Source organism: Bradysia coprophila, unplaced genomic scaffold (genome assembly GCF_014529535.1).
Source record: "Bradysia coprophila strain Holo2 unplaced genomic scaffold, BU_Bcop_v1 contig_138, whole genome shotgun sequence".
In the NCBI taxonomy this organism is placed as follows: Eukaryota; Metazoa; Arthropoda; class Insecta; order Diptera; family Sciaridae; genus Bradysia; species Bradysia coprophila.
In genome coordinates this window covers 5,043,699-5,067,454 of record NW_023503409.1, presented here as the reverse complement: position 1 = coordinate 5,067,454, position 23,756 = coordinate 5,043,699, and the positions used below count along the sequence as shown (strand labels likewise).

The 23,756-nt window shown below is 37.0% G+C and overlaps 4 protein-coding genes across 7 annotated transcripts in view; 1 reads left to right on the top strand and 3 right to left on the bottom strand.

Moving 5' to 3' along the window:
- Positions 1-2,932: 2,932 nt before the first annotated feature.
- Positions 2,933-4,648, bottom strand: LOC119073527 (solute carrier family 15 member 2-like). Its single transcript, XM_037179064.1, has 4 exons — positions 4,493-4,648; positions 4,174-4,402; positions 3,765-4,119; positions 2,933-3,697 (listed from the first exon to the last, which is right to left on the bottom strand). The coding sequence occupies exons 1-4, from the start codon at positions 4,599-4,601 to the stop codon at positions 2,945-2,947; spliced, it is 1,446 nt and encodes a 481-aa protein (XP_037034959.1). The 5' UTR covers positions 4,602-4,648; the 3' UTR covers positions 2,933-2,944.
- Positions 4,649-9,339: 4,691 nt separating this feature from the next.
- On the bottom strand, positions 9,340-11,981 carry LOC119073497 (angiogenic factor with G patch and FHA domains 1). Of its 2 annotated transcripts, none has more exons than XM_037179012.1 (10): positions 11,769-11,981; positions 11,598-11,697; positions 11,312-11,532; positions 11,146-11,253; positions 10,965-11,046; positions 10,349-10,509; positions 9,948-10,284; positions 9,779-9,884; positions 9,619-9,718; positions 9,340-9,550 (listed from the first exon to the last, which is right to left on the bottom strand). In XM_037179012.1, exons 1-10 carry the CDS (start codon positions 11,907-11,909, stop codon positions 9,371-9,373), a joined length of 1,536 nt encoding a protein of 511 aa, XP_037034907.1. In that variant the 5' UTR covers positions 11,910-11,981; the 3' UTR covers positions 9,340-9,370. The 2 variants fall into 2 exon arrangements, with proteins under 2 accessions (XP_037034907.1, XP_037034906.1); XM_037179011.1 differs by lacking the exon at positions 10,965-11,046 and adding an exon at positions 10,711-10,909 and having other exon boundaries at positions 11,769-11,980.
- A 314-nt stretch (positions 11,982-12,295) lies between these two features.
- Positions 12,296-23,756, top strand: part of LOC119073430 (nuclear pore membrane glycoprotein 210) — a 28,810-nt gene continuing 17,349 nt past the window's right edge. Inside the window, exons 1-19 of one of the 2 annotated variants that reach the window (XM_037178902.1) lie at positions 12,296-12,495; positions 12,826-13,103; positions 13,163-13,829; positions 13,896-14,144; positions 14,212-15,487; positions 15,546-15,684; positions 15,747-15,850; positions 15,917-16,006; positions 16,071-16,258; positions 16,324-16,420; positions 20,738-20,870; positions 20,935-21,141; positions 21,275-21,385; positions 21,449-21,574; positions 21,686-21,798; positions 21,861-21,947; positions 22,771-23,037; positions 23,229-23,354; positions 23,486-23,591. In XM_037178902.1, the coding sequence (XP_037034797.1) occupies positions 12,332-12,495; positions 12,826-13,103; positions 13,163-13,829; positions 13,896-14,144; positions 14,212-15,487; positions 15,546-15,684; positions 15,747-15,850; positions 15,917-16,006; positions 16,071-16,258; positions 16,324-16,420; positions 20,738-20,870; positions 20,935-21,141; positions 21,275-21,385; positions 21,449-21,574; positions 21,686-21,798; positions 21,861-21,947; positions 22,771-23,037; positions 23,229-23,354; positions 23,486-23,591 (4,528 nt within the window). In that variant the 5' untranslated portion in view covers positions 12,296-12,331. Of the gene's footprint in view, positions 12,496-12,825; positions 13,104-13,162; positions 13,830-13,895; positions 14,145-14,211; positions 15,488-15,545; positions 15,685-15,746; positions 15,851-15,916; positions 16,007-16,070; positions 16,259-16,323; positions 16,421-20,737; positions 20,871-20,934; positions 21,142-21,274; positions 21,386-21,448; positions 21,575-21,685; positions 21,803-21,860; positions 21,948-22,770; positions 23,038-23,228; positions 23,355-23,485; positions 23,592-23,756 lie in introns of both variants that reach the window. The other variant, XM_037178901.1, reaches the window with a different exon arrangement.
- LOC119073655 (ras-like GTP-binding protein RhoL) lies at positions 16,759-18,853 on the bottom strand. Of its 2 annotated transcripts, none has more exons than XM_037179256.1 (3): positions 18,632-18,853; positions 17,159-17,385; positions 16,759-17,066 (listed from the first exon to the last, which is right to left on the bottom strand). In XM_037179256.1, exons 1-3 carry the CDS (start codon positions 18,742-18,744, stop codon positions 16,852-16,854), a joined length of 555 nt encoding a protein of 184 aa, XP_037035151.1. In that variant the 5' UTR covers positions 18,745-18,853; the 3' UTR covers positions 16,759-16,851. The 2 variants fall into 2 exon arrangements, with proteins under 2 accessions (XP_037035151.1, XP_037035152.1); XM_037179257.1 differs by lacking the exon at positions 18,632-18,853 and adding an exon at positions 18,515-18,546.

The following is a 23,756-nucleotide window of genomic DNA, read 5'->3' as shown; positions in this document are numbered from 1 at the left end:
GTTTACTCTAGATAAGATACCCAAAGATACCCTAAGTTCACGTAGTTAGATTTAAAAAAAAATAGCCTAGTTACTTAATTTTTTGTCTTTTTTTAAATTTTTTTTGATTTTATCTTCTTGCTACTTGTAAAGCCTGCATTGAAAATCATCTGTGCCTTGGCCACTGATGATTTATTTTATTTAATTTACGTTCGCTAACTACAGCTGACAAAGTGTAATTACTATCATCAATTAACTTTGCGGCGACTTTTAACTTTAAAGTTTCCTCTGCGATTTCAACTTCGATGCTTTGAATTTTGGCCTTTGTCTGACTCGTTTTGTTTCGATTTTGCTAATAATGTCTTTCGCTCTTTTTCTACATCTAAATGTAAAAAATATCTTTTTCGCAATTCCGGTCCATAATCATCACCTTTCCATGCATCCATTTAATGTCGTTTTGAAGGTATTTATTTCACTGCATTATTCCTGGACACAGTGCGATATTAACTTTTTTTCGCACGCAGAGCGATATCAAGTTTTTTCGCACTCTAAAGAACCTATTACCTTCAACGAAGGCCAAATTTTTATAAATAAAAATCTTGCATTGACCAGAAATCGAACCCCCGACACCAAAAGGTTTTTGAACACAAAGCAGCGACTATAGCCATTCGGCTATAGAGTCACACAATTATACCGAACGTATTATTGAAGCGTATATACTAAGCATTGACTACTCGATTTCATTCTACGCGTCTCTTTACATTACATCGCAATGTGTATTATAATGCAGCCTTCTTGATCGTTCAAATGAATTTCTGTATACACAAGAATTTTGGAACAAAATGTAGGACGACGTCTTGTCGACCTCGGCTTCGCCTCGGGTCGACAATCGACATCTAGTGCGAAAAAATACCTTCATACCTACCTTGGTACATAAATAACTATTACGGGCCGACGAGCAGAGGTCTAACAATTTTCGAATAATTGGAAAATCTTCCACTTTATCGTAGAAATACAAAGTATTCTAACTATCCGAATAGCCGCAATCGTTTCTAAGAGCTGCTCTCTGAAATTTCGGGAAACACAAATTTATTTACGCTAAATCCTCGCTCAGGATCAGCATTCCTATGATTGAGAAATAAATACGCATTGGCCAACTTAACCGGATGGCCAAACTTTTCTCAAACACGATACACACAAGACGAAGGTTAACAATTGATTGACAGTAAATGATTGAGTTGCCAGCAGCATCAACACAATCGATGAAAAGAACAATTGAAGCAATAGGGTTTTGCAAGTACCTTTTAGCACTATCGATCTCATTTGTTGAATTATTTAGGTTTCATGACCTTTTTTTGGTGAAGTGAAGCGAGGAACGGTTTTGAATATATATGGTTCCACAGTCAGAATTAAAATGTTAGATGTTCACTTTAGTTAAGTGAAACTAAAAATAAGGAGTTTGAGGAGATTAAGGAGGTTTCAGAAGGATTTTTGAAAATCAAGGAGATTTAAGGAATCAAGGAGGAGTGGGCTCCCTGTAAATGAGAGTTTAGTAAGAACTTTTGAAATTACTTCTATAATGTGATGGCTCGCATTATATGATTTATCTCAATTACATTAAACGTATCGATCTAAATCCTTTTCTATTTCTCTATTTTAACATTGAATATGCTCACGGGACAAAATCTTTGTAAATTAGGTTAAGGAAACATTATACGAACAAAGCACATTTAAATAACACATAAAACATTCAAACAACATTTAAACATCGCGCTATAACAATCACCGACATCTGTCGTATTTCATTGTATCCTTCCAGTCGCGCCATTATTGAATTTTATAATTATCCCAACACTGAATTATACTGGTCCGCCGAAACCATAAATAGATTAAACTTACATTGTTCGACCTCTTTTTACCGTCTCCCTTCATGGGATCAAAAAGAATTATAAAAGCAAACGAGCTGCACGAGCACGTTCTTCTACAATAAAGAACTTTGTTAAAATTACTCAGAAAGAAAGTTCTTTCACTCATATTGATCTATCGTTGGAATGCATTTTTGGTCGATTCTTGCCTTGGTCCAATTCCGAATCCCGCCCTTGGTCATTTAATATTGGTCAATTATTCCCCCATTCGATTACCGAACACATTTGGATCTTTGGACTCTCGACCGATCATCGTTGGCTCCCTTGGTCTCAAGCGTTTCGATTATTTTACCGTAAGTCTTTGACCTATAAATTCAACAATTTTGTGAGTCAAATACTCGCTACGAAGCTTCGATTACAATATATATAAGCACACGAAGTGCATGTGATACCCACTAACGGAGGTATTATACTTCAACGGCTGTCATCTGTTATCGACAACGACTGCAATAATAAACGACAAGCTCTGACTAATGGGGTCTTATATAGCAAAAAGCATGTCCAAAACAACTGAACTAAAAGATTTCTGAAATCAATCTCTGAATATCTTCGATCAAATATAGTAGTAGATCAGATAGTAAAACTGTTAATATGCTTGCCGTCTGTGACAGGTTATACTGAAGTAGTTACAAAGTCTCGATGTGATATGGTAATGCTGATCGTGCATTTCCGCAAACTGACGGAATGCGTTGAAAAAACAATAGTCGCTGATTCGATGATTTAAATAAACGGAAGAGAAATTCCTTTTCTAGGTGTCAATAATGAACAGAATCTACTGACTACTTTTGCACAATAGGAGAAAAACACTTTTTATGCAGGTTTAATGACAGTTGTGGATCCACCACAACATCAACGGTCTTATCGATTTTAATTTGCATATTTTATCCCAATAAACTTGTTGGCTTACATGTATTTGTAGCGTGCGAATATTCGTATCGCGTCCCAATATAATTACCGCTTCAGTTGTCCAAGCAAAATCTATATATATTTTGCAAGATTGTTTCGTTATAGACAAAATGAACGATATCTTCAGTCGTAGATTATTTATTATCTATTTTTTCATGCACATTCACATCCAAAGTTTTGTATCTCTTGGCTAACAATCCGAAAATTATCATATCAACGAACATTAGCACGGCAAAAAGTATAAATTCATACATTTGGGATTCGATTAGCTTCGATCCAGCCACAATAGTAACTATCAGATTTCCCAATCCAACCGTGAACATCCTGAGTGCTTGTAAAATTGTTTTCATGCTACTTGGCGCTTCAGCATAAGAAAAGTGCATCAACGGTATGGATATTAATGTTTCGCCCACTGCCATCAATAGATATTGTGGAATTAACCAGCCCATATGTAGAAGTTTCACATCTATTTGTGATTCGACCGCAGCGGATGTAAGGAAAGCCAAACCTGCGAATGCCATACCTAATGCTACTTTCTGCAAAGCCGTTCTGATTCCAATTTTTGTTAGTTTCGGATAAATCACATATTCAAATAATGGAATTAAGATGAGAACGAATAGCGGATTCACGACATTGAACTGATCTGGTTTGATGGTGTAAAATCCAATATCACCATTCATTCGTACAGCCTGAAATACCCATCGCGAACCTTGTTGGAAAAACAGAGCCCAGAAGATTGGAATGGGAAGGTAGAGGACAATAACGTTGATTATGACTCGTGTCTCCCAAACCAATTTTTTTCCATATTTGTCTGCAGAATAATCGAGCCAATGACGTTGCTTGATTTGCGTCGATTTCCTAGATTTGATCTTTGTAACAATTGCATGCTGAAAGGGAGCACTGAATTATTATGGTGAAAATTACGAGTTTGATCGAAAATTTATATTTTTTTACCCAAATGCATGTGAAAACATCCAGCAGCGTTGTGCCCTTTATTTGAGCAGCTACAGAATATCTATTTGCAATAGTACATATAACACCGACTAAGATCATAAAAATTCCGGGTATACCGAATGCCAATGCAAAACAGTCATCGTTTCCGAAACACTTAACATCTTGTCGAAGTATCGGACTGATGAATCGAGATGTTATGCTGCCGAAGTTATACATAAAATAGTATAATGAAAAGTACAGAGCGATGCTTTTGTTTTCAGCTGGCTTGTATTGCAATGCACCAAATGTGCTGCATAATGGTTTCAGGCAACCACCACTTACATACAGGACGACCAAACAGACTATGCTAATAGTGCTGCAATCATTTTAATGTAAAAATAAGATTTCTAATGAAACCGGAAGTTGTTACTGTATTGGAAGGTAAAGACTATCAACAACTGCTACGCCTACAATGAAAGCACCAATGGCAAAACATGTCGAAGTCAAAACTATTGTCCTCCACATTCCCAACCAACTATCCGCTATGACCCCACCGACAATTGCAAAGAAATAGGCCAAAAATTCAAATGTGTGGTAGATTGCTGTCGATGCATCTTTGTCATAGCCAAGTTTTAGATTGAGAAACAGTAATATGATTGCTGACACAAAAACATTTAAAAAAACGAACAATTTGAATTCCTTCGTTAATTATTTACACGTTTTCTTAGTCGTTAGTCGAGTAAGCTCACTTGATATTGCAGCAGTACTGTATCTGTCAAATATTTCACTGACCAAAATGATTTTCGAAGCTTTCGCGACACGTCGCTTCTCCACTACTTCTGGTTCATTTAATTTCATTTCTCAATGTCTATTGTTTCTCTTGTCTCTATAGTAAGTGGAAGCACATTTCTTTCGGCAAATAGCCCAATTCAAAAATTTTATCAGACCAAAAGCCAGACAATCTTATCGGTTGAGTTACTAAATTAGTTGTTAATTACGTATTTGAAGAAGACTGTAAAAGTTATCATCCACTTAACAGCAGTTTTAAATGGAGCTGATGAAGAGCGTCTTCTCTGGCGTAACATCGATTTTAATTCATCATTGTAACGCTCCCTTCCATGACTGTCTCAATGAGAACATTTTCTTTAGTACTAGTCAATTTGTCATGTTCAATGTTAAGAAATTTTTTGCGACGAAAGTTGTTGGTGAAGAACGAAGGCGAAACTCACAGCTGGCGATTTATAATACGTGGGGGTTTGTCTGGAAGTGAAACAGTTCCAATGTATGCAGGTGAAAATTGCCTTCCAGTCAAAGGTTTTCTGTATGACACCAACAAAATACGAATTGTCGATACGAGGCGCAAGTAAAACTAACAGTTTGAAAATTGGAACGTAACAAACTGAACTTTCGTTGAAAGTAAAGACGACTAAAGTGTAAATTCGTCATAATGTGTAGTTTCACACCAAAAACGGTATTCATATCGGCACATTAATGATTTCATGTTCCCTTATTTGTTCATCTAACGTACTTGTCTGTTAGGACCATAGAGGTAGACTACATTGAAAAATTATATCACACACACCTATAACGCGAAAACGTCAACTTTGCTTTATTTTGACGTTATGAGTCCCTTTACTTTTGACATTAAGAGTCCCTTTTTACTGTCTGTACACGAAGCTGTCACACACACATTTAAATATATGATTTTTCATTTTAATTTGTCAGTTTGTTCTATTGAGAGGGCCCTTGGTTAGGACTCAGTTAAAGATCAACTTACAGAATAATTTTAAAATATGCAAACTGATGACACAGCCTGTAGGAAGTCAGTTATAGCTGCTTTTAGCAGGCGTTAGGAAAATAACTATTTTATTTGGTAATGATGGTGATTTTCAAAATATCCTGGTGGCGTTTCTATGTGAAACTTGGCACTTTGACTGGTACAAAATATATTCACTACGATCTTGTGTCAGCAGTTTCTTCGTGAAAATTGGCAAGTTAGCTGGTAAAAATATTTTCCGCTACGCGTCGATGCAAATAGTCAATAAACAGAGAAATGATAAGAGAGGGCGTTGAGTTGTAATCACTCGTTAAAAATTATTAAAGTTACAGACAGGGTAACCAATCGCGTTTCAAAATTTTAATTAGTAGAAAAACAGGTAACATGGTAATGGGTCGTTTTCTGACTTCAAGACAATGGTACATTACTGTCTCGCTAGGACATTTGTTGTTCAGACATGTGGGAAGGTGTATTTCGAGCCGAAGGCGAAGGTCGCAAGACAACAGAAAATGTTGCAGGTCATTTGTTAACGTAGCAGTACATACAAGTTTCTACCATTTAAAAAATGTCTTTAAACATGGTTATTGCAAAATGCTGCTGAACAGTAGCACATCTTAGCTGTGCATAGTACTGTCATTACGTTCAGAAATAAACTGAAGTTTACATGATATTAGGAGGTTGTTCTTCAATGAACACGTAGAAATTCACAAAATTATTCCCTTGACTGAAAGTCATGGGTCTTACGGATGATAAACACTCTAAAATGTTTGTCACACATCGTTCACTACAATGATTGAAAATACATGGAATGTATGACCAAAAACCTTAAACACAGAAAATGTTTGTCATTTTTGTTTATCACTTTCATTTGCAGACATTATTCATCTGTTATCGATAACGGCGACAAAAATAATGACAACCTCTGGGTAATATGGTCCTTTATATATTTAAACAGTTATATACCGCTAGATTTACCTATATTTACTGTGAATAAACATTTTTCAGATAAATATGCTATTATATAGCTGAAAAGAACTCTATATGGCTGAAAATAGCTCAATATAGCTGTATATAGTTATATATAGATGCCCACATATGGGGTGCATGAAGCCCCACACACATAACCAATTACTTCTCTGTTAACAGAAACTCTATAAGTACTATTTTTCTCAAGATATTTCAATTTTACTAAAATCCAATATGGCCACCTGCAGCAATTTTGTTAGGAGACCGGAAATAGTACTGACGATTCACATTTGTAAATACCTTTCATACAAAAAAAAATTCATGAAATTCGGTCAAAGTTTACTCGAGATGTTGACAAATTCCTCCACGCTCACTGTACGGCCGAGTAGCCGGATATGAGCTCACTCCAAGAGACCTCGCTCACGCTCTGAACAACCGAATTCCATAAACTTTTTTTTCCTAATTGGTACGGTCAATACCTATCTTACAAAGCAAAAGTAGACAAAATATGTTCAAATTTGGCTTCCCTAGAAACTGCTTGGCGCCATGTACCTGGTTCACACAAATGGGACGAACTCACGAGTCGGTCATTCGATTTCCATAAACTTTTTTTTGTTGATCAATATTATAAAGGATCGCAATAAACGGCACATAAAAAATTGAAAAACGGAGATAAAAAATAGTAAAATTGGAGAAAACAATCGAAAAATGGAGATAAATAATTAAAAAAAGCCCATAAATTAACTAAAACTTGAGATTAAATAACAAGGAACGGAGATAAAAAATTAACAAATGGAGATAATTGACGCCGTAAGTGCGGTTGAAATTCAAAATGGAAAGTGCGGAGGTCTTTCTAACGTAGCGTCATTTTCATACAATGAAGTGTTGAAATGTGCTTTTCGGTTCACTTTTTCATCGAATCGTTCACTTAAAATTCAAATTTTGGGCACACTTACGGCGTGAATTTGATTGAATCTTCACTTTTTAATTTGTTTTATCTCCATTCCATACATTTGTTATCTCCATATCAAGTTATATTATCTCCAAAACTCATTTTATTATCTCCATATATATCGGAGAATGAATGAAAACTAGATCTGTGTCATCATATGTAATTTGCAAGAACTATCTCCGTGAAGAATCAACCAACTTTAAACCTACCAACTTTTTTATAGTCTTATCGTCTTTATTGCAAAAATAATCACATTCAGTGTTGAAAGACACTGTTTTTTTTCGCAACTTCTTTTTGGAACAACCTCACAAAGTTACTCTAAACAGAGTACTGAAGCTGGACAGCGTATCATACAAATTTCGGTAATTTGTAATTTGAAACATTTTTCATTCAAAATAATACTCACTCTGCAAAGTTTAAACTATGTCCATTTAGATGGGTATATTTGGTATAGAACATACTTTTAACAGAGCGCGTATTTCTCGAGTTCTTCAAGATTTAATTTGGATGACAACACTTAAAAAGCGTTACGTAATTTATGAGTGATCCCTTAATAAGTTTAAAACACTGTGCCGGTTGGCTCTGATTCCAAAACCGATACTACCAGCCGACGCAGATTTTGTTTTTCTTTGAGGAATGGGCACTATGAAAAATCGACCCGTACAATTTCATCTGTTACAAAATTTTCCCAAGTAGCATTTCAGAAAAAATAACTTATTCGTTAGAATAACGTTGTAGCAACGTTGTCACAACGGTTTTGCAACCGTTGTTGCCCGGTTATAGTTTAACCTAGGTCAATTAACCGTTGGATAACAGTTAAACAACGAAAAAGTTAAAAATTTAAGGTAGAACAACTATAATTTTTAACTTTTTCGTTGTTTAACGGTTATCCAACGGTTAATTGACGTAGGTTAAACTATAACCGGGCAACAACGGTTGCACAACCGTTGTGGCAACGTTGCTACAACGTTATTTTAACGAATAAGTTTTTTTTTCTGAAATGCTACTTGGGAATCGTCCAATCCAATATCATTTCTTCCAATATCGTTCTGTCCAATATTGTTCACGGTCTAATTTCATTCTGTCCATTATCTTTATGTCCAATATCTTTCTGTCCAATCTCGTCAACCGTCCAATTTCATTCTGTCCAACATCGTTCTATCCAATATTGTTCACGATCCAATTTCATTCTGTCCATTATCTTTCTTTCCATTATCTCTCTGTCCAATATCGTTCACGGTTCAATTTCATTCAGTCCAATATCGTTCTGTCGAATATCTTTCTGTCCGAGTTCATTCTGTCCAATTTCTTTCAGTCCAACATCGTCAAGTCGCATTTTGTTGGACTGAATAATATTGGACTGAATGATATTGAACGAAAAGATATTGGACTGAAAGATATTGGACTGTAGCAGTTAACGAAATTGGACTGGGACTAAATTGTACAATGTGTACGATATTGGACGGGTCGATTTTGCGGGTCACCCTATATTATTCATGATGCTGACGAGACGATGAGGAAATGAACTGATTTCTCTCTCATTCCAAAATTATGATGGTATATTCTTGATTAATTTAAAACATTTGGCGCCGTTGACTGATACGTGGGCAACAAATGTTTAAAGCGTTGGAAAATTCAGAGAAATCTTCTGCAGGCATTTTAATGGAAAATTCTCATTAATTTTTGATTTAAGTGTTCATTAGAAGCTTCAGCCGTCGTCCTTATCAGGTAACTGACGGTTCTGATTTTTTCGTCGATTGTGCTCTAGTTAAGAGATGTAGCGAAACATAAATCTGATGAAGTCAAAGATTTCGTAAGGACACTACTGACAGACAAAGTTAGAGATGTATCGATACGTTTGCCGCTTCGGGAGTAAAAGGGTAATCAAGAAAAACCCAAAATTCTAATTTCAAACAGAAAACCAGGTCAGATTTATTCATCGCTGCTGCTATCCCCATCGTCGAATATGTTCTTATCGACTACAAGCGTAGTATTATAACGCTGCTGCGTTATTTTCAGTAACTGTTTCTTCTTCTCCGTTTTCTTATCGGTAACAAAAATTTTCTCCTCACATCCCAAACCTTTCTTGCCTTCATTCGATTGCAATGGAATCTGGAAAAGGGAAATTCGGTTAAGTCAAAAATGCATCGCAGTACCAAAGGCTCAACTAAATCACATACAGGTTCAAGGAGCCCAGTCTGATTCTTTCCAAGTGTTTGACCTTGTGACCATCCCAGTTTGGACAGCATTTTGAATCCTTTGTTTTCCGATGGGATCGATCTGAAAATTCGATTTTTAAGTTAATTGTCATTCACCAATTCATTCGGTCTTTTCCATTACGTATCAATCGATGCCGTCATCGTTTTTTCATTAATTCCCGTGCTTCCAACTTCTTTTCGTCTTTGTGCGGCTCGATCATTTTTCATTTGTTGCGGAATCAGATAGCCTGTGGATGAAGTCAATTAGCCGTCAATGTCTCAAAATGATATCACCCTCGCTTTCAAATTACTTTCATCCGCCAGCCCGTATCGCTTTTTGATTTTCTTCAGCTCTTCTTTATGGCTCAATCCGTTGGATCGATCAACATTTTCTTCGGCAGGAGTAGCAACTTGAACTTGTATCAATCCGGGTTCACATTCCCGGCATGTAATGTGACCGTCATGAACATGGCACAGTAATTTGGTTTGCGATAATTGAATGTTACACCCGTGAATAAGGAGAACGGGGTCACTTTCTTGTTTCGCATTGGAAATACGTTTTCCGTTCATCAAGGTACCGTTTCGTGATCCCAGGTCGACACACTCGTAACCGGCTTTTTCGTCGTTGTAGGTAAATTTTAGGTGATACTGTCGGAACGAGTGAGATGGTAACATACGAGCGATCAATATTTAGTGATTTGAATGGACGAACCTTTGAAACATTAATATCTGGAATGATTACGTCGTGCGCTCCTTCCCTTCCAAGTGATCCTCCTTTGTAGGTGACGATGAAAAGCTCTCCGACTTTCAGTTTTGGCAAATTTGTTTCCAGAACCATTAGGCGCAATGATGGCGGGTATTTTTTGGCAACATCTGTAGCATGACGTCATGTAAAAATTAACGCTCAACAAACCGACTATCAAAATCAAATTTACGAACTCTTCGAAAAAAAACTAGCGAGGGCAAGCGGATCATACCGTTCGGACAAATATTATCAAACGAATTGAAGCCACTTTTTTCGTAGAGTTCGATTAGTGAAGCATGAAAAACGCGAATTTCTGCTTCAAAACTAACCTTCATAACGCATTTCTGCGATACATTCTTCACCGGCGACAACGGACTCATCGCTATGGCTACTCAATTCGCCATCCTCCTTAACATCTGGCTCGTCCTTGCGATTAGTCGCTCGTTTACTTTTCTTCTTTCTTCGTCTACGTACGTTTGTATCGTCCGAATCGCTTGAATTTTCACTAACCGATTTTCGTTTGCCAGTCTGCAAACAAAGAGAAATCCACGTTTTTCATCTACGTTCAAACAACGGCACGTACCTAATGCATTGGCTCGCAATTGATTAATATCGAGTCGCGAGAATTCATTCAATAATTGATCTAAGGATGTGCTTGGCATAGCCTAATGTTTCACATGTGAAGTTGAATGAATGGAAAAAAAAAACATTTTCGAAATTAAATATCATTCGATCGATCGATTGAGTTTGGAGCGTTGGGAAACCTGATTCGTTGGAACGGTTGTCACTTGAGAGTGGAACTCGAATTTGTTATCTTCAACATTAAATTTGTAGTAGCAACCGGTGTTGCCGTCGTAGTAAAGGCCATGTTCCTGCAATGAAAGTCATGTTACCGTTGTGTACAACAGATTAATCAGCTGATTAACTTACTGCATTGTAGTAATAACCAGTCGCTCGGTCGTAATACAATCCCGAAGTGGGTTCGTACACGAAACCGTTCTCATTTTGTATGTTTTCCGCCGCTTGACGAATCTCGTCTACGAAACTAATTGGCTGTTGTTGCTGGTCAGTTACTTCAGCTGATTCGGCTAATTTCTTCGGAGCTGGGGACGGTTTGTGTTTAGTCGGCTCTTCTTCTTTGGAACCATTGTCTGCGGAGAAAAAACGTGAAAGCTCATCCCGCCCCTTTAACTTAAATCTCTGATAAATTGCTTACGAGTTGGGGCCGTTTTTCGCTTAGACTCTTCGTCTTTAGAATCATCACTGCTTTCATGATCTCGACGTTTTTTGTCGGAATCTTTGTGGTCTTTCGCCTTCTGTAACATAATGCACGATACACACAGTGCGGTGTTATTGTTTTTAGTAGGACGTTTGAGTTAGAATTTACCAATTTCTTGTATTTGTCCTTGACTTTTCGCAGTTTCTTTTGTTGGCTTTTGACAAACTCGTGTAACTTGGTCACATACGAGATGATTTTAGTCTTTTCTAGTTTGTCCAAGTCTTCGATGGACATTAACTTGAATTTCATTTTTAGTTTTAATTTACATTTCGCGAAAGACAACACATCTGACAGAAGGAAAAAAACACACTAGCGAAAGACAACATCACGTTTCTTAACTGTCAAATTTCGTTTGTTACTTAAAAACTGAACGTATAGGTAGCGCTGCCGGCACTATGGCAGAAACATGAAAATTGAGTGGTTCATCTAGGTAATATCAGAATGTATTACTGAAACAACTAATGAAATGAAAGATGGTTTATCAACGTCTTGCGAAGGATGAAGGAGTGTCAAATATGATGTTATCGTTGTATATTGTCACCGCGTTCACTCAAAAATCACAATCCCTTTCCGATCGAATTTTTCTCCTGGGACGACACAAACACAAAAATGTCAACTTGACATTGACGTTCAGTATTTTGTTTTCATTTCATATCATTGTGGCGCGTAAGATGGACATAAAAATGAGTGAGAAATTATTTTTCTTCGTGTTATTATATTGTTATGTTGTTGATGGTGCTAAGTTCTCCCCCGGACCACGTATTCTACTGCCGTTATTTGAAAATGTATCGGTTAATTATACGTTACAAGTGATTGAAGGGGGTTGTTTCACATGGTAAGTTGCATAACCTTACTGACTCGATTACCGGTTTATTTGAATTTCTCCGTATTGTATGCAATGTTTCCAATCGGATGTGAGATATTCAAATTTGTCTAATTGAATCTTGATTTCGTTGACTTAACATTTGTATTACGAATAAATAATGAGACCGGGAATGAGCAATCAACGTTTTTAAGCGAATGACACAATAGACGCGGAATGTGTAGTGGGGGGCAAAACATCAATGTAAACAAATACAGCGTAACAATCAGTGTTTGAATGAATTTTACGATTGATTGAATGAAAAGTGATTTTTAAGTGAACTGACATCTGACTACTTTTCAGGACATCGTCCCGACCTGATCTCATATCGATAACACCGATATACGTTGATCGGTACAATGATTGTTCGCAACAAGTCGTGATAACGGCTGCGACATCATCTCGTGAGCATCGACGAAACACGGCCGTAGTTTTGGCTGAAGATACCTCAACTGGTGAAATATTACGTGCCGATGTCATCCTGGACGTTATATATGAGCTCGGCGTTCTAACTACAACAAGAGAACTGTACATTGAGGAAGTGCCAGAAGCATTCAAAATGTGGGCTTTCGATTCACAAGGTTAGTTGTTCGTAGTTTTCGCTTGATTCCAGTGCTGTTAATTTCCTGCGATTTTGCAGGCAACGCATTCTCCACACTTGAGGGCATCGAATTTACTTGGAAGATTGCATCACAGAATCACCGATCCGTTGAATCGAAAGTGAAAAACAGTTGGCAAGAGGTGCTGAGATTTTTGCGATTTTCTGAAAGCCGACACCATGAAGTCCCGAAAGAAGTTGAACACTTGGAAAGCATTGGACTAAAAGGATCGATGACGCTCTTAGAAGGTGTAAACACGGGATCCGCTTCAGTCACTGTCAGTCTACCATATCCGGAATACAGCGAGATCAAACCGTTAGTCGTCCAAATTATGGTACTGGCCAATCTTATGTTAGATCCGAGTGATGCGCATATTTTGGTCGGCGATACCATTCAGTTCAAAATCAAACAACTGAAACGAGGCAAATTGGAAGAAGTGTCAGCCCAGCAATATTACCTAGAGATTGCTGACAATAAGTACGCCACATTGGACGGAAACTATGCGTCGGGGCATACAATCGGAAGCACTACGGTGTACCTGAGAGACAGAAATATACCGAATCATGCGGACAGTGATATGCCTCCAATGCCAACAGCTGCGCTGACTATATGCGATGCGAAACAATTGACTCTAAATCTGTTGCCGCACTACAATTGGGTGACAACGGTCGGTGAACGTCACGAAATTGCTGTCGATTTAGTATCCCGGTATGTTTCCGTCAGATTTTGATTGGGTGGGTCGTGCTCTAATCACAGAATTTCCATTCTTTACAGCGATGGCAATAAAATTACGCTCGGATCAAAGTACAATATAGAGGCGTCGTTTGACGAGACAATTTTCCATTCGCTCAGTCGCACAACGAACGGAACTCGCATTTACGGTGAAGCTGTACGAAAAGGTGGGTCCACAGTATCGGCTAACTTCAAAAGTCTCACCGCTACTGCCGAGCTGTCTGTTTTTGATCGTATTGATCTGAAGCCCCGACTCGTTATACTGCCTTACGACGCGAATAGTCCTAAAGGGTGAGTAGACATGAACCATTCGAAAATGCTGATGGACTGACGTCATCGTTGACTCATTCTCTTTCAGGCAATACATCCAATTCACTGCTAGTGGTGGAACTGATTCGTTTGTCTGGTCATCGATGCATCAGCAACTAGTTTCGATAGACGGAAACGGTTTGGCCTTCACCAAACCAGAAAATCTGCAAAATTTAGTAAATTTCCAAAGTGAATATCAGCACGAGAACGTGCAAAAATTCGGACAAATCAAAGTCGCACTGGCCCAGAACGAAAAGGTTGCCCGGACGGCCGACATATTTTTCCTGCCGCCAGTTAAATTGGAAATCGTCCAATACAATTTCGAAACGGCTGTGAATGATGTGGTTGAAATTCATGTGGCCATTTATGCCAAGCATAACAAGACGTTGATGCCATTTTTCGCTTGTGAAAATTTACATTTAAAATTGGATTTCTCCAGCGAAATTTTTGTCAGTGAAAGTCTACCAAACGAAAATTCCAAATTGTCGAAAAATGCGTGCCGAATACTAACGCTGCGTGCGAACAACATCGGTACAACACAGTTGAAAGTGACGTACAACTTCATGAACGAAGTGCTCAAAGATGAGGTCACACTTGTGGTGTTCGAAAAATTTAACATTTTGAATCCGATTTTGAACGAGATCGTCCTGCCGATTGGAACCACAAGAAACGTCATTTATGAGAATGGTCCACAGAAAATGTTCACAATCGAATCGGAATTGGTCCGGAAAATTGATTACAACAACGAATTGGTCGACGTTGAGGACGTGCAAAACGAATTCAGCAAAGACTATCACATTTTCAATGTGCTCTGCAAGGTTGTGGGCGAAACTAAGCTCACCATAGACATTTACAATTCTCTGTCTGCTAAGAACTGCGTTCCCTACATCTCACAAATGGTAACAAACATTTACTGTGTCAAGCCACGGTTCCTGAATCTGTACACGACCGCAGAATTGCGTACAAGTTGTCCGATGAAGACGAAGAAATCGTTGATGTATCTGCAGGGAAACTCAAACAATCTCGAAATTGGCATCGAAGTGCTCGACGCTCAAAATCGAAAGCTCATGAATATCAGTTCGTTGGAGTTTGATTGGAAATTTGCACAAGCTGATGGTCATATCGACGACAGTATCAATCACAGACGCCAAAGTGAAGACGAGATACTGACGGGTGTCAACATTCCTGTGCGAGATTATTTAACGGTGATGGTCTCGGACTCCTCCAAAATTTCGAAAATCAAAGGCAGTGTCACTTCGTACTCGTGGAAAGTGTTGTATGGTCTATCCATTGATCCTGAAGTACCCGAATTTGGCATTCAGAAGGTAAACCGAAATACTTTGAATTAATCGAACAACTTAATGTGATTTTGTGCATCCACAGACACCGACCAGTGCACTCAAAAAGCCTCTGATCGAAAACGAATTAAACTTTCTGACGGTAAACCGAAATCTACTGCCTTTTGACTCGATATCAATTTTCATCGGTAAAAATGAACCCGAACGAATTCCAGTTTCTCAAGGTGAGGATTTAAATTCTTTCAAAGTCACGTCGTAATTCTCGGTTTTTATTACTTTGAAACAGGAAGTGGCCATTACGAATTAACGCTGAGTGATCAAGACATTGTCAGTGTTGAGTACGATCCAATTAAAAGTGAAATTGTCATCAAACCACTGCGTATTGGACGCGTAAGTATTTAGTTGAAATCGATTTTCTTCCGGGGTTTCACGGCTGACTTCTTTTGTCAATTTCAGGTGAAAGTCGAGGTCTCGGACCGCTGTTTAACTACAGAACCGTCATCACTGTTTGTTTCGGTCGTTTCGATTGGGAAAATCGAAGTGATGGTAAGAAGCCCCTCTTTCAACTACCGTGACCTATTCTTGCTATTAAGTTGATTTCTTCGAATAGGTTCCGGATCGTGTAGAAAAGTCGAAAACCATCGATGCTATCGTAAAGTTGTACGACTCAATGGACAACGTTATGGCAGTGGATTCGAATAATTTACAAATTTATGAGTTGCGTGAAGAGGTCTTCAATACCAAAATCTTGACCGTTAAATTGGGTCAACAAGAGAACCTGAATTTTGGTGAAATAAGGTGAACAGAAAAGCTAAATTTTGATCAGAAAGAGAAGATTCAATGCGGGAAATTCAATTTTGCAGATACATCGTGACCGGTTTGGAGCTCGGCGAAACAAAAATTGTGCTCAGCTCGGGAAAAGGCGAAAAACTCATCCGAAGCTCTGATGCCAATATTCAGGTGAGCCATTTATTGAATAGAAAAATGTCTCTTTCACAAACGGCTGTTGTTTTACCATATAGTCACCAAGTGTGTTAAGTCCTTTGTTGTAAGCATCGTCTAGTGTTTCTTGCATAATCTTTTACTTCGTTTATTTTTGCTCTTGTTTCTATATGAAAGGTCACTAGGCAGAGCTAATCGCATGTATTTCCATGCAATATTTTCCATGGCATTGTTCTCGATAAAAAGAAAATTTAACTCACCGCTACCGCTACTTCCTTATACAATGTTTTGTGAATAGCAATTATCACAAAATTTTGTAGCAAATAGCGTCTGGCTAATTGTAAAGAACACTCCCATATTGTAGTCATCAACGACCCCATCTCTTTTACAGATTTATTTAATTTCCTCTTTCGAAAAGTAAAACAAAATTTTCTAAACGAAAATCAATTTCAAAAACAATTGCAACACGAAAATGTACTCGAATCCTCTTCCTGAGGCGGTAATTCCTCATTTATTGCTCTGACGGCCGTGTAAATCACTTCGTTTATGTTGTGATAATCCTTAGCTGAACACATCAACAATGCACTGGCTCGAATTTTTCGTCTGAGAATTTCTGCCTCATCCACCTTAATGATATTTGGTCCTTGAATGTCACTTTTCGTTCCTGAAAATGCGTAGAATTTCGAATTTTTACATTATTAGCAGCAGGTTAAATCCTGCTGGGTTTGAATTATGTTAACCAACACCGTAACTTACCTACTAAGATAATAGGCTTGTTATAGGGCAACAATTCGGGATACCATTTGCTAAAAATATTCTCGAACGACGTACGATTGTCCATGCTGTAGCATAAAATGAATACATCAGTGTCCTTATATATTACCAGCCTCAAACGATCAAAGTCTTCCTGGCCGGCCGTGTCATGTAATTTTATGAAATATCTCTGACCGTCCAATACCAATTCAGACTCTTCTCTCTCGTATCTGAAAGAAATAATAAAATTCGGCTGCCTATATTGGAGAATACATTGATAAATTGTTCACCAGCCAACATTTAAATTGAACACGTAGGTTGTTCAAGTGTTTCTGCGTTCGGATTCACCTTTCTCACTTCAATTCACACGTTCAGACATACTTTCATAGAAATCAAGTATTCCACTTGACTTTTCCTTGCAGAGGAATATTTATTTGAAAGCTATGTTTAGAGTTCTGAGACTGAAAGTGCTTAAAAATGTGCCCTGTTGTCGTGTAATTCGAGTAATTCCGGTAATTAAAAACGTAATAATTCTTATGTCATCGACATGACCATGACCATGTTGTCCATGTGACCTTTTTATTTGTTGATTTAGATCGAATGGTGAACCTTTACGAAGCGGCAAGCGTTTATAGACTAAGGAATTTGTTGGTAGTGTCCGCCACCAGTTTTGTAAGGATTTTGAATTTTGTTTTTTATCTTTCCACAACTCCTGTCGCCAAATTCAAGGTCACGCTGATTGCTTGGTCAAAATTAAATTGACTTCACCTTGCAAGGTCTTACAGTACAAGGCGACTGTATTTGACGCCTACGTAATAAACACATACTAGGCAAGGCAATCATAATCTATTGAATCTGTTACTGTATTTGGGTAAATGTTTGATACAAAATCTATCACTTCGCATAATTTAACAATAATTTTGCCACATAAGACCACGGTTGATAATACAATTGAATGATACAAAGGCCGCTAAGTTGAAAGACTGGTGCTACAATTAGGGTGGGACAAAAATTGTAATACCCTTTGCATTCATTGATTTTCTAAGTCCCGGATCTAATTACAACACAAACTAAATGAAAATTACACCGGCGAATAGAATCCGTTTAGTTTGAGCTTACAAACCGGAGCTGAGTCAAAGCAATTGCACAGTTTATTTGTTGCGAATTTGTCGACAAAATTCAAAACGCTCTCAAACGTATCAATTTTGGCATTCTTCCTGATATTATTGCACAATACCCGTGGTGCTAGCAAAACACATTTCGAACAACGAACATCCCGCAACACTTTTGTCAAATTCGTTCTTTACATTTTGTCACATATTATGGTGATACAAAACACCAAACAGCGTTAAGACTTACGTGAAATAATATTGCATTACTCATCGAAAAAGATAAGAAAATGTCTCAGTAACTTTACTGCAATTGTTAAAATTTTCGGTTTGATGGTGTTGATGTTATTATATTGGTTGAACTTACATTGTTGGTTCGTAGAGTGAATTGAAGCCGCCCTTATTGGTATATGCAAATAGTAAACATGTTTTTCCGACTGTACTATCGCCAACAATAACAAGATTTATAATATTATTCATTCCGTGCAACTGGATACCGTTTTTCGAATGGATGTAATGTCAATTGACTTGTTCTTTACATTATTTTTCACCGAAAACTGATAATGGGAGTTTTTGTGATATAACATGGCATACGAATTCTCTGTTCTTTATCTAATCATTCAATTTGATTGTTGATGACTTTCATTAGATCCACATTATAACACCGTTCAAGTGTTCTTTTCTTTGTGTTGGATTTCTTTTAATGTATTTTTCGGTTAAAAATTGACCGTTTGTATTGAGTGAAATGCATACAGCATTGCCGTAATTAAGTTTTTACGATGAGTGCTTGAAATTGTTGTCTAACGCACATTTTATTGAGCTTCAGGTATATAGGAGGGAGATAACGAAATTACGGCTAAACTTTCCATACATTGCACTTTCAATTAACTCATTCGGATGAGTTCGTTTGTGAGATACGAAAAATGTAAAAATCAGTTCAATTTTATGTTGACTGTGCTTTGCTTTTGTAAACGCTCGTATCGTTGTTTTGATTTAGTTCCCGTAGTGAGCTTAAAGCTTTCACTTCTTCAATGGCCTATTATGCTACCATGACAGCTTTGCATTGTATTTAATATAAAGAAACTGGAAACTGGAAAAAGATATTTTATTTTTAGTAGCATCAGAGCGACGACTCTAGTATTTTCGTAACTCCAAATATTCGTAACTTGACAGTTGCGTCCCTTTAGAACTGTCAAGGTACGAATTCTGAAAGCCTGGGACATGTTTGATACTGATGCTTTTGTAGCTACCTTTTGAATTTAAACATGCTCTGCTCATGGGTGTTGAAATATATTTGTGCAACGTCTTTTCCGTACCTGTCTTCCGAGGGGTTCCTCACTAGCCAAAATGATGTGTCACCAATTCCTTATTTCCTTATTTCATTGGAAAAAAACATTTTTTATAGGGTCAATTCCTTCTAGGGTGTGTAGTCATTTATCCAAGTGAGGAACCCTTCGCTGCCTTCGTGTTAAGGCTTTTTTCTTTGTCGGAAGAAGCTATCGTTTGATAGGTGAGTCCAAGGGACTATGGCTACAATTTGATTTACTTGGACTACAGTGTAGTCACTACACTCACTGAAAAGTGAAATCCGACAAATCTGATTTAGGAGTAGTTGTGGTTTGTAATTGGTCCTTGCACCACAAAGAAAGTAGAACATTTTTCAGTCTATCATCAAATTATTCCATCATTCCATATGCTATATAAATATATCAACATCAACTTAATTGTTAATATGAGTACGATTTAAAGTAATGATTTAAATCGGGAGCATTCAAATTCCTCACAAAGTTGTTATTTGTAAGGCTGTTTGCGCTATTTTAAAGTACTTTGCTAAGGTCAAGAAACTCTAAGAAATAGATCACAAAGTTCAAAGTCCGTGCTTTCTAACCTAAAAAAATATTTAAAATTAGGGGAGATCCATCGCGGATTATATGTAGTTTCTCTATGTGAAATTAAATCACATACCGAAAGTTCGAAAATGTTTTTATCTTCCGTTCCCTCCCCTAATGTTGGTATTTAAAGAAAAGAGTTCCAAAAAAGTAACATTTTATTGTCGTTGTTAGTCATGATTTTCGTTTAACATCAACCATTATTTCCTACATTTATTTTCGTTAGCGTTGTCCATAACAGGCTGACGAAAATAAATGTTTACTTTTTTGGGCCAGTATGTTCATCGAATGAAGGAAAATATTTTTTATCAAACACTTAGTGATACATCTGAACAATAGAAGTAACAGATTTAATTGTTGTACAATGATACGTTTGTCGTTTTCAAAAGATTAAAGTCACACATCTGACTTCTTACTCCTCGAGGGAGCATAGAGAGTCTACAAATTGTCGCCATCGAAGTCGCACATGCTGGAATTCATTTCAGTTTGGAATAACTAATTACCAAATCAAATAATCCCCTCCGTATTGTTTTAAGCTCACAAAGAAAAGACAATCTTTAAAAATGCTTTCCATTATTTTGCAGGTTTTTCCTCCACTTCGATTGTATCCTCGTAACAGCACAATCATTATTGGATCTAATGTTCAAATCTACTCACAAGGCGGACCATATCCTGACGTAAACATAATATACTTCGTTCAAAATGAAAATGTTGTTTGTAAGTTTCCGCACTGAAAGCCATGTCAAGCGAAAAAAGGCTTAAATAAATACCATCATTCTAGCAATGGAATCGGCTGTGGCAACAGCACTGAAACTGGGTGAAACAAAAATTATTGGAAAATGTGTCGGCATTAATCCAGCCACTGGTCGACAAATAATATTTTCACAAGACTCTGTACACATAAATGTGGTTCCGTTGGATAAAATTAAAATAAAAACACCTCTCGTTCGCATTAAATCTGGTGCTGTGATGCCAGCAACGTTATGGGGTAAATTTCACTTCATTTTTCGTTGACATAAATTGTGCCGCTTATGAGGGTGTTTCGGTCGTCTTTACTTTTACAAATTTTTTTTCCTACTGGTAATTTTCTACCTTTTATCGATTCATTTTTTGCTGCTTAGGTGTTCCTGACATTTCACCAATGATTTTGGGAACATTACCTCGACTATCTGTGACATGGTCGACAAATCAGCCGGATGTAATCAGCATCTTTGGAATATTTTCTGAAGCAGGTGAGTGATAGTCTCGTAAATATACGCACAACAACACATTCATTGCGTTCCTTCTCCCTTAAGGCATCGATTATAACAGCAACGATATGATATCGGTTCGGATAAAGGCACTAAATCCTGGCGAAGCAAAAATTCAAGCTGTTGTCGTGACACCAACTGGCACACAAACTGTGTCTGTTCAAGTTACTGGTAATACATTTTCCAACGTAGTTTTTATTCGATTGATTTTTTATCTACAAAAGAAATTCATGTGCCGGTTCGTCAATTAATTTTCGTTTTTCTTTTGACTTTTTTCCATAGTCTTCAAAATGCTCGAATTGGTGTCGCCAATACATATCAGAGACAAGACTATCTTGATGCCTCCCAAAGCTTCTATCAATTTAAAAGCCAACCTTGTGGATGTGGCATATAAGGTGGGTTACGCTTAATTAATTGTTGATGATTGCAGTCAAGGTAATATGATGATGACTTATAGGTAGCTGATGCGGCGAATTCAATTGTAAGTGTCACAAAAGATGGAACGTTGGTATCAAAAGACACGATCGGGCGCGATTTGATCATTGTAAGTATAATGTTCGACTTTAACGGCTAATCATTTGTTATCGACAGCAGTGATAAAAATGATGTTTGAAAATGTATCTTCAAACGAATAAAGTAAAAGTCTAGCATCAGACATCAGGGCAATACTTTTAACAAAAGAAGTCGCAGATTGTCGATAGATTTCTCGTTTGGAAAAGGTTTTCTTTTTAGAGTGAGTAAGTACGTAGTGTTACGTGTGAGTGGAACCATTTGTTAATAAGTTCTCCTTTGTTCACTGGTCGTGTGTACAATACAACTGTCCATTAACAGAACTTTGTGCTACAAAAAAATCGTCTCAAATTTGACGAAAAAATATCGTTTCGATTTTCTCGAAATTTCTTGAAATTTTTTCCAATTCCGCGAAAACAAGTTCCCTGAAACGCATCGAAAATTCGAAAAAAAAAATATTTTCCATAAAAATAGGCCCTGATGTCAATTCAAGGAATGCTTCGTAGAAAATTCAAGTTACGGGGTATGATGAAGAAATAATTAAATTTCTGCATGCTTCATTTGACATTCCTCCTAAATTGTGTTCCCTATTCCTTCCCACATATTTATACGAAACGCAACTCAGTGTAATGGAGTTTCATATTTAGTTAGTAAGAACAAAATTTAATTCATAATTACATGAATTATGTCCACATATACCACACAGAGCTATTCTATATGTACGGTATACGCCCTTTTACCACATTAAAATGTTGTTGTCATTACCAGTACTGGAAATTTGTCATTTCCACCTGCATTCGATTTAAAATTTTATTTAAGAAATTAAAAAATTATTTTTTTAATTTATTTCTCCCCAGGCATCATCATTGGATCAAACGTTGTCGCTACCCATTGAGGTGAAAAACATTCATTACGTATTGGCGACACTTGACGCATCAAGTGTTAAATTTAAACACACCGAAAGGAAAATACCTTGCGGCCTGAGTATATTCTTAAAAGTAACTTTGCACGATAATTTGGGAAACGAATTTTCACATAATTTCGGGGATATAAACACTTTAAAGCATAAATTATCCAGCAAAGAAATTGCCGACATCCACATCGGAGGAAATTATACAATTGGTGTACGTATACAGGGCACATTGAAAATTAACTTTTCTTTTTCTTTTCTTCTTTTTTGATTCTTCGATTTATTTCATTTTATTTTTTCTAATTTAATTTTTCGCCATTCATTTGGTCCGCATTCAATTTTCGTATGCGAGAATGTATATGTGGACACCGAGGAAAATTCTCTAATTAAATTTAATTTATTTAGATCAACTTACCCAGAGAAGCGACTGGCATGTTGGCTGTTTCACTGAAAGATACTGCTGGTGTTAAATATGCCGAGGATTTTATTAAATTATCCGTTGCACAATCTCACCATATTTTCCCGACACAGGTAAAATATGATTTTTTTTTCCTTTTCCTCGTTACTTTAATCTCATTTCAGCCGAGATGAATATTACATTTTTTCATTCAACGAAAAAATTTTTTCCTTTTTTTCATTTTTCGTTTATTAATTTACTCCAGACTATTTTCTCCGTTGGTGATATAATTTGCTTTGACTCCCCGCTAACATATCCGGCAAATTGGATTAGCACAGATAAAGCTGTTATTGAAGTTGACAACAATTCGGGTAAGTAAACAATTTCTTATTTACGAAAAAGACATGACACACTTTCATCTTTTTTTATATTTGTGTATACATCGTACAACTGGTAATATGTATATCATATATCGACCATTTCGTATTTCCACAATGTCGCAAACAACTAACATCAAAATAAAAAAAAGTGGAGAA

Excerpts from the sequence above, each read along its gene's own strand:
- LOC119073527 (XM_037179064.1), bottom strand. The coding sequence starts at position 4,601 with ATGAAATTAAATGAACCAGAAGTAGTGGAGAAGCGACGTGTCGCGAAA. Across the intron at positions 4,403-4,492 it reads CAGTACTGCTGCAATATCAA|CAATCATATTACTGTTTCTC; the intron begins GTGAGCTTACTC and ends TTTTTGTGTCAG. Across the intron at positions 3,698-3,764 it reads ATGTTTTCACATGCATTTGG|CATGCAATTGTTACAAAGAT; the intron begins GTAAAAAAATAT and ends GCTCCCTTTCAG.
- LOC119073497 (XM_037179011.1), bottom strand. The coding sequence starts at position 11,909 with ATGAAATTCAAGTTAATGTCCATCGAAGACTTGGACAAACTAGAAAAG. Across the intron at positions 11,533-11,597 it reads GCGAAAAACGGCCCCAACTC|ACAATGGTTCCAAAGAAGAA; the intron begins GTAAGCAATTTA and ends TTTTCTCCGCAG. Across the intron at positions 10,285-10,348 it reads CAGATATTAATGTTTCAAAG|TATCACCTAAAATTTACCTA; the intron begins GTTCGTCCATTC and ends TCGTTCCGACAG.
- LOC119073655 (XM_037179256.1), bottom strand. The coding sequence starts at position 18,744 with ATGAATAATATTATAAATCTTGTTATTGTTGGCGATAGTACAGTCGGA. Across the intron at positions 17,386-18,631 it reads TCACTCTACGAACCAACAAT|ATACGAGAGAGAAGAGTCTG; the intron begins GTAAGTTCAACC and ends TATTTCTTTCAG. Across the intron at positions 17,067-17,158 it reads CAAGCCTATTATCTTAGTAG|GAACGAAAAGTGACATTCAA; the intron begins GTAAGTTACGGT and ends ACGCATTTTCAG.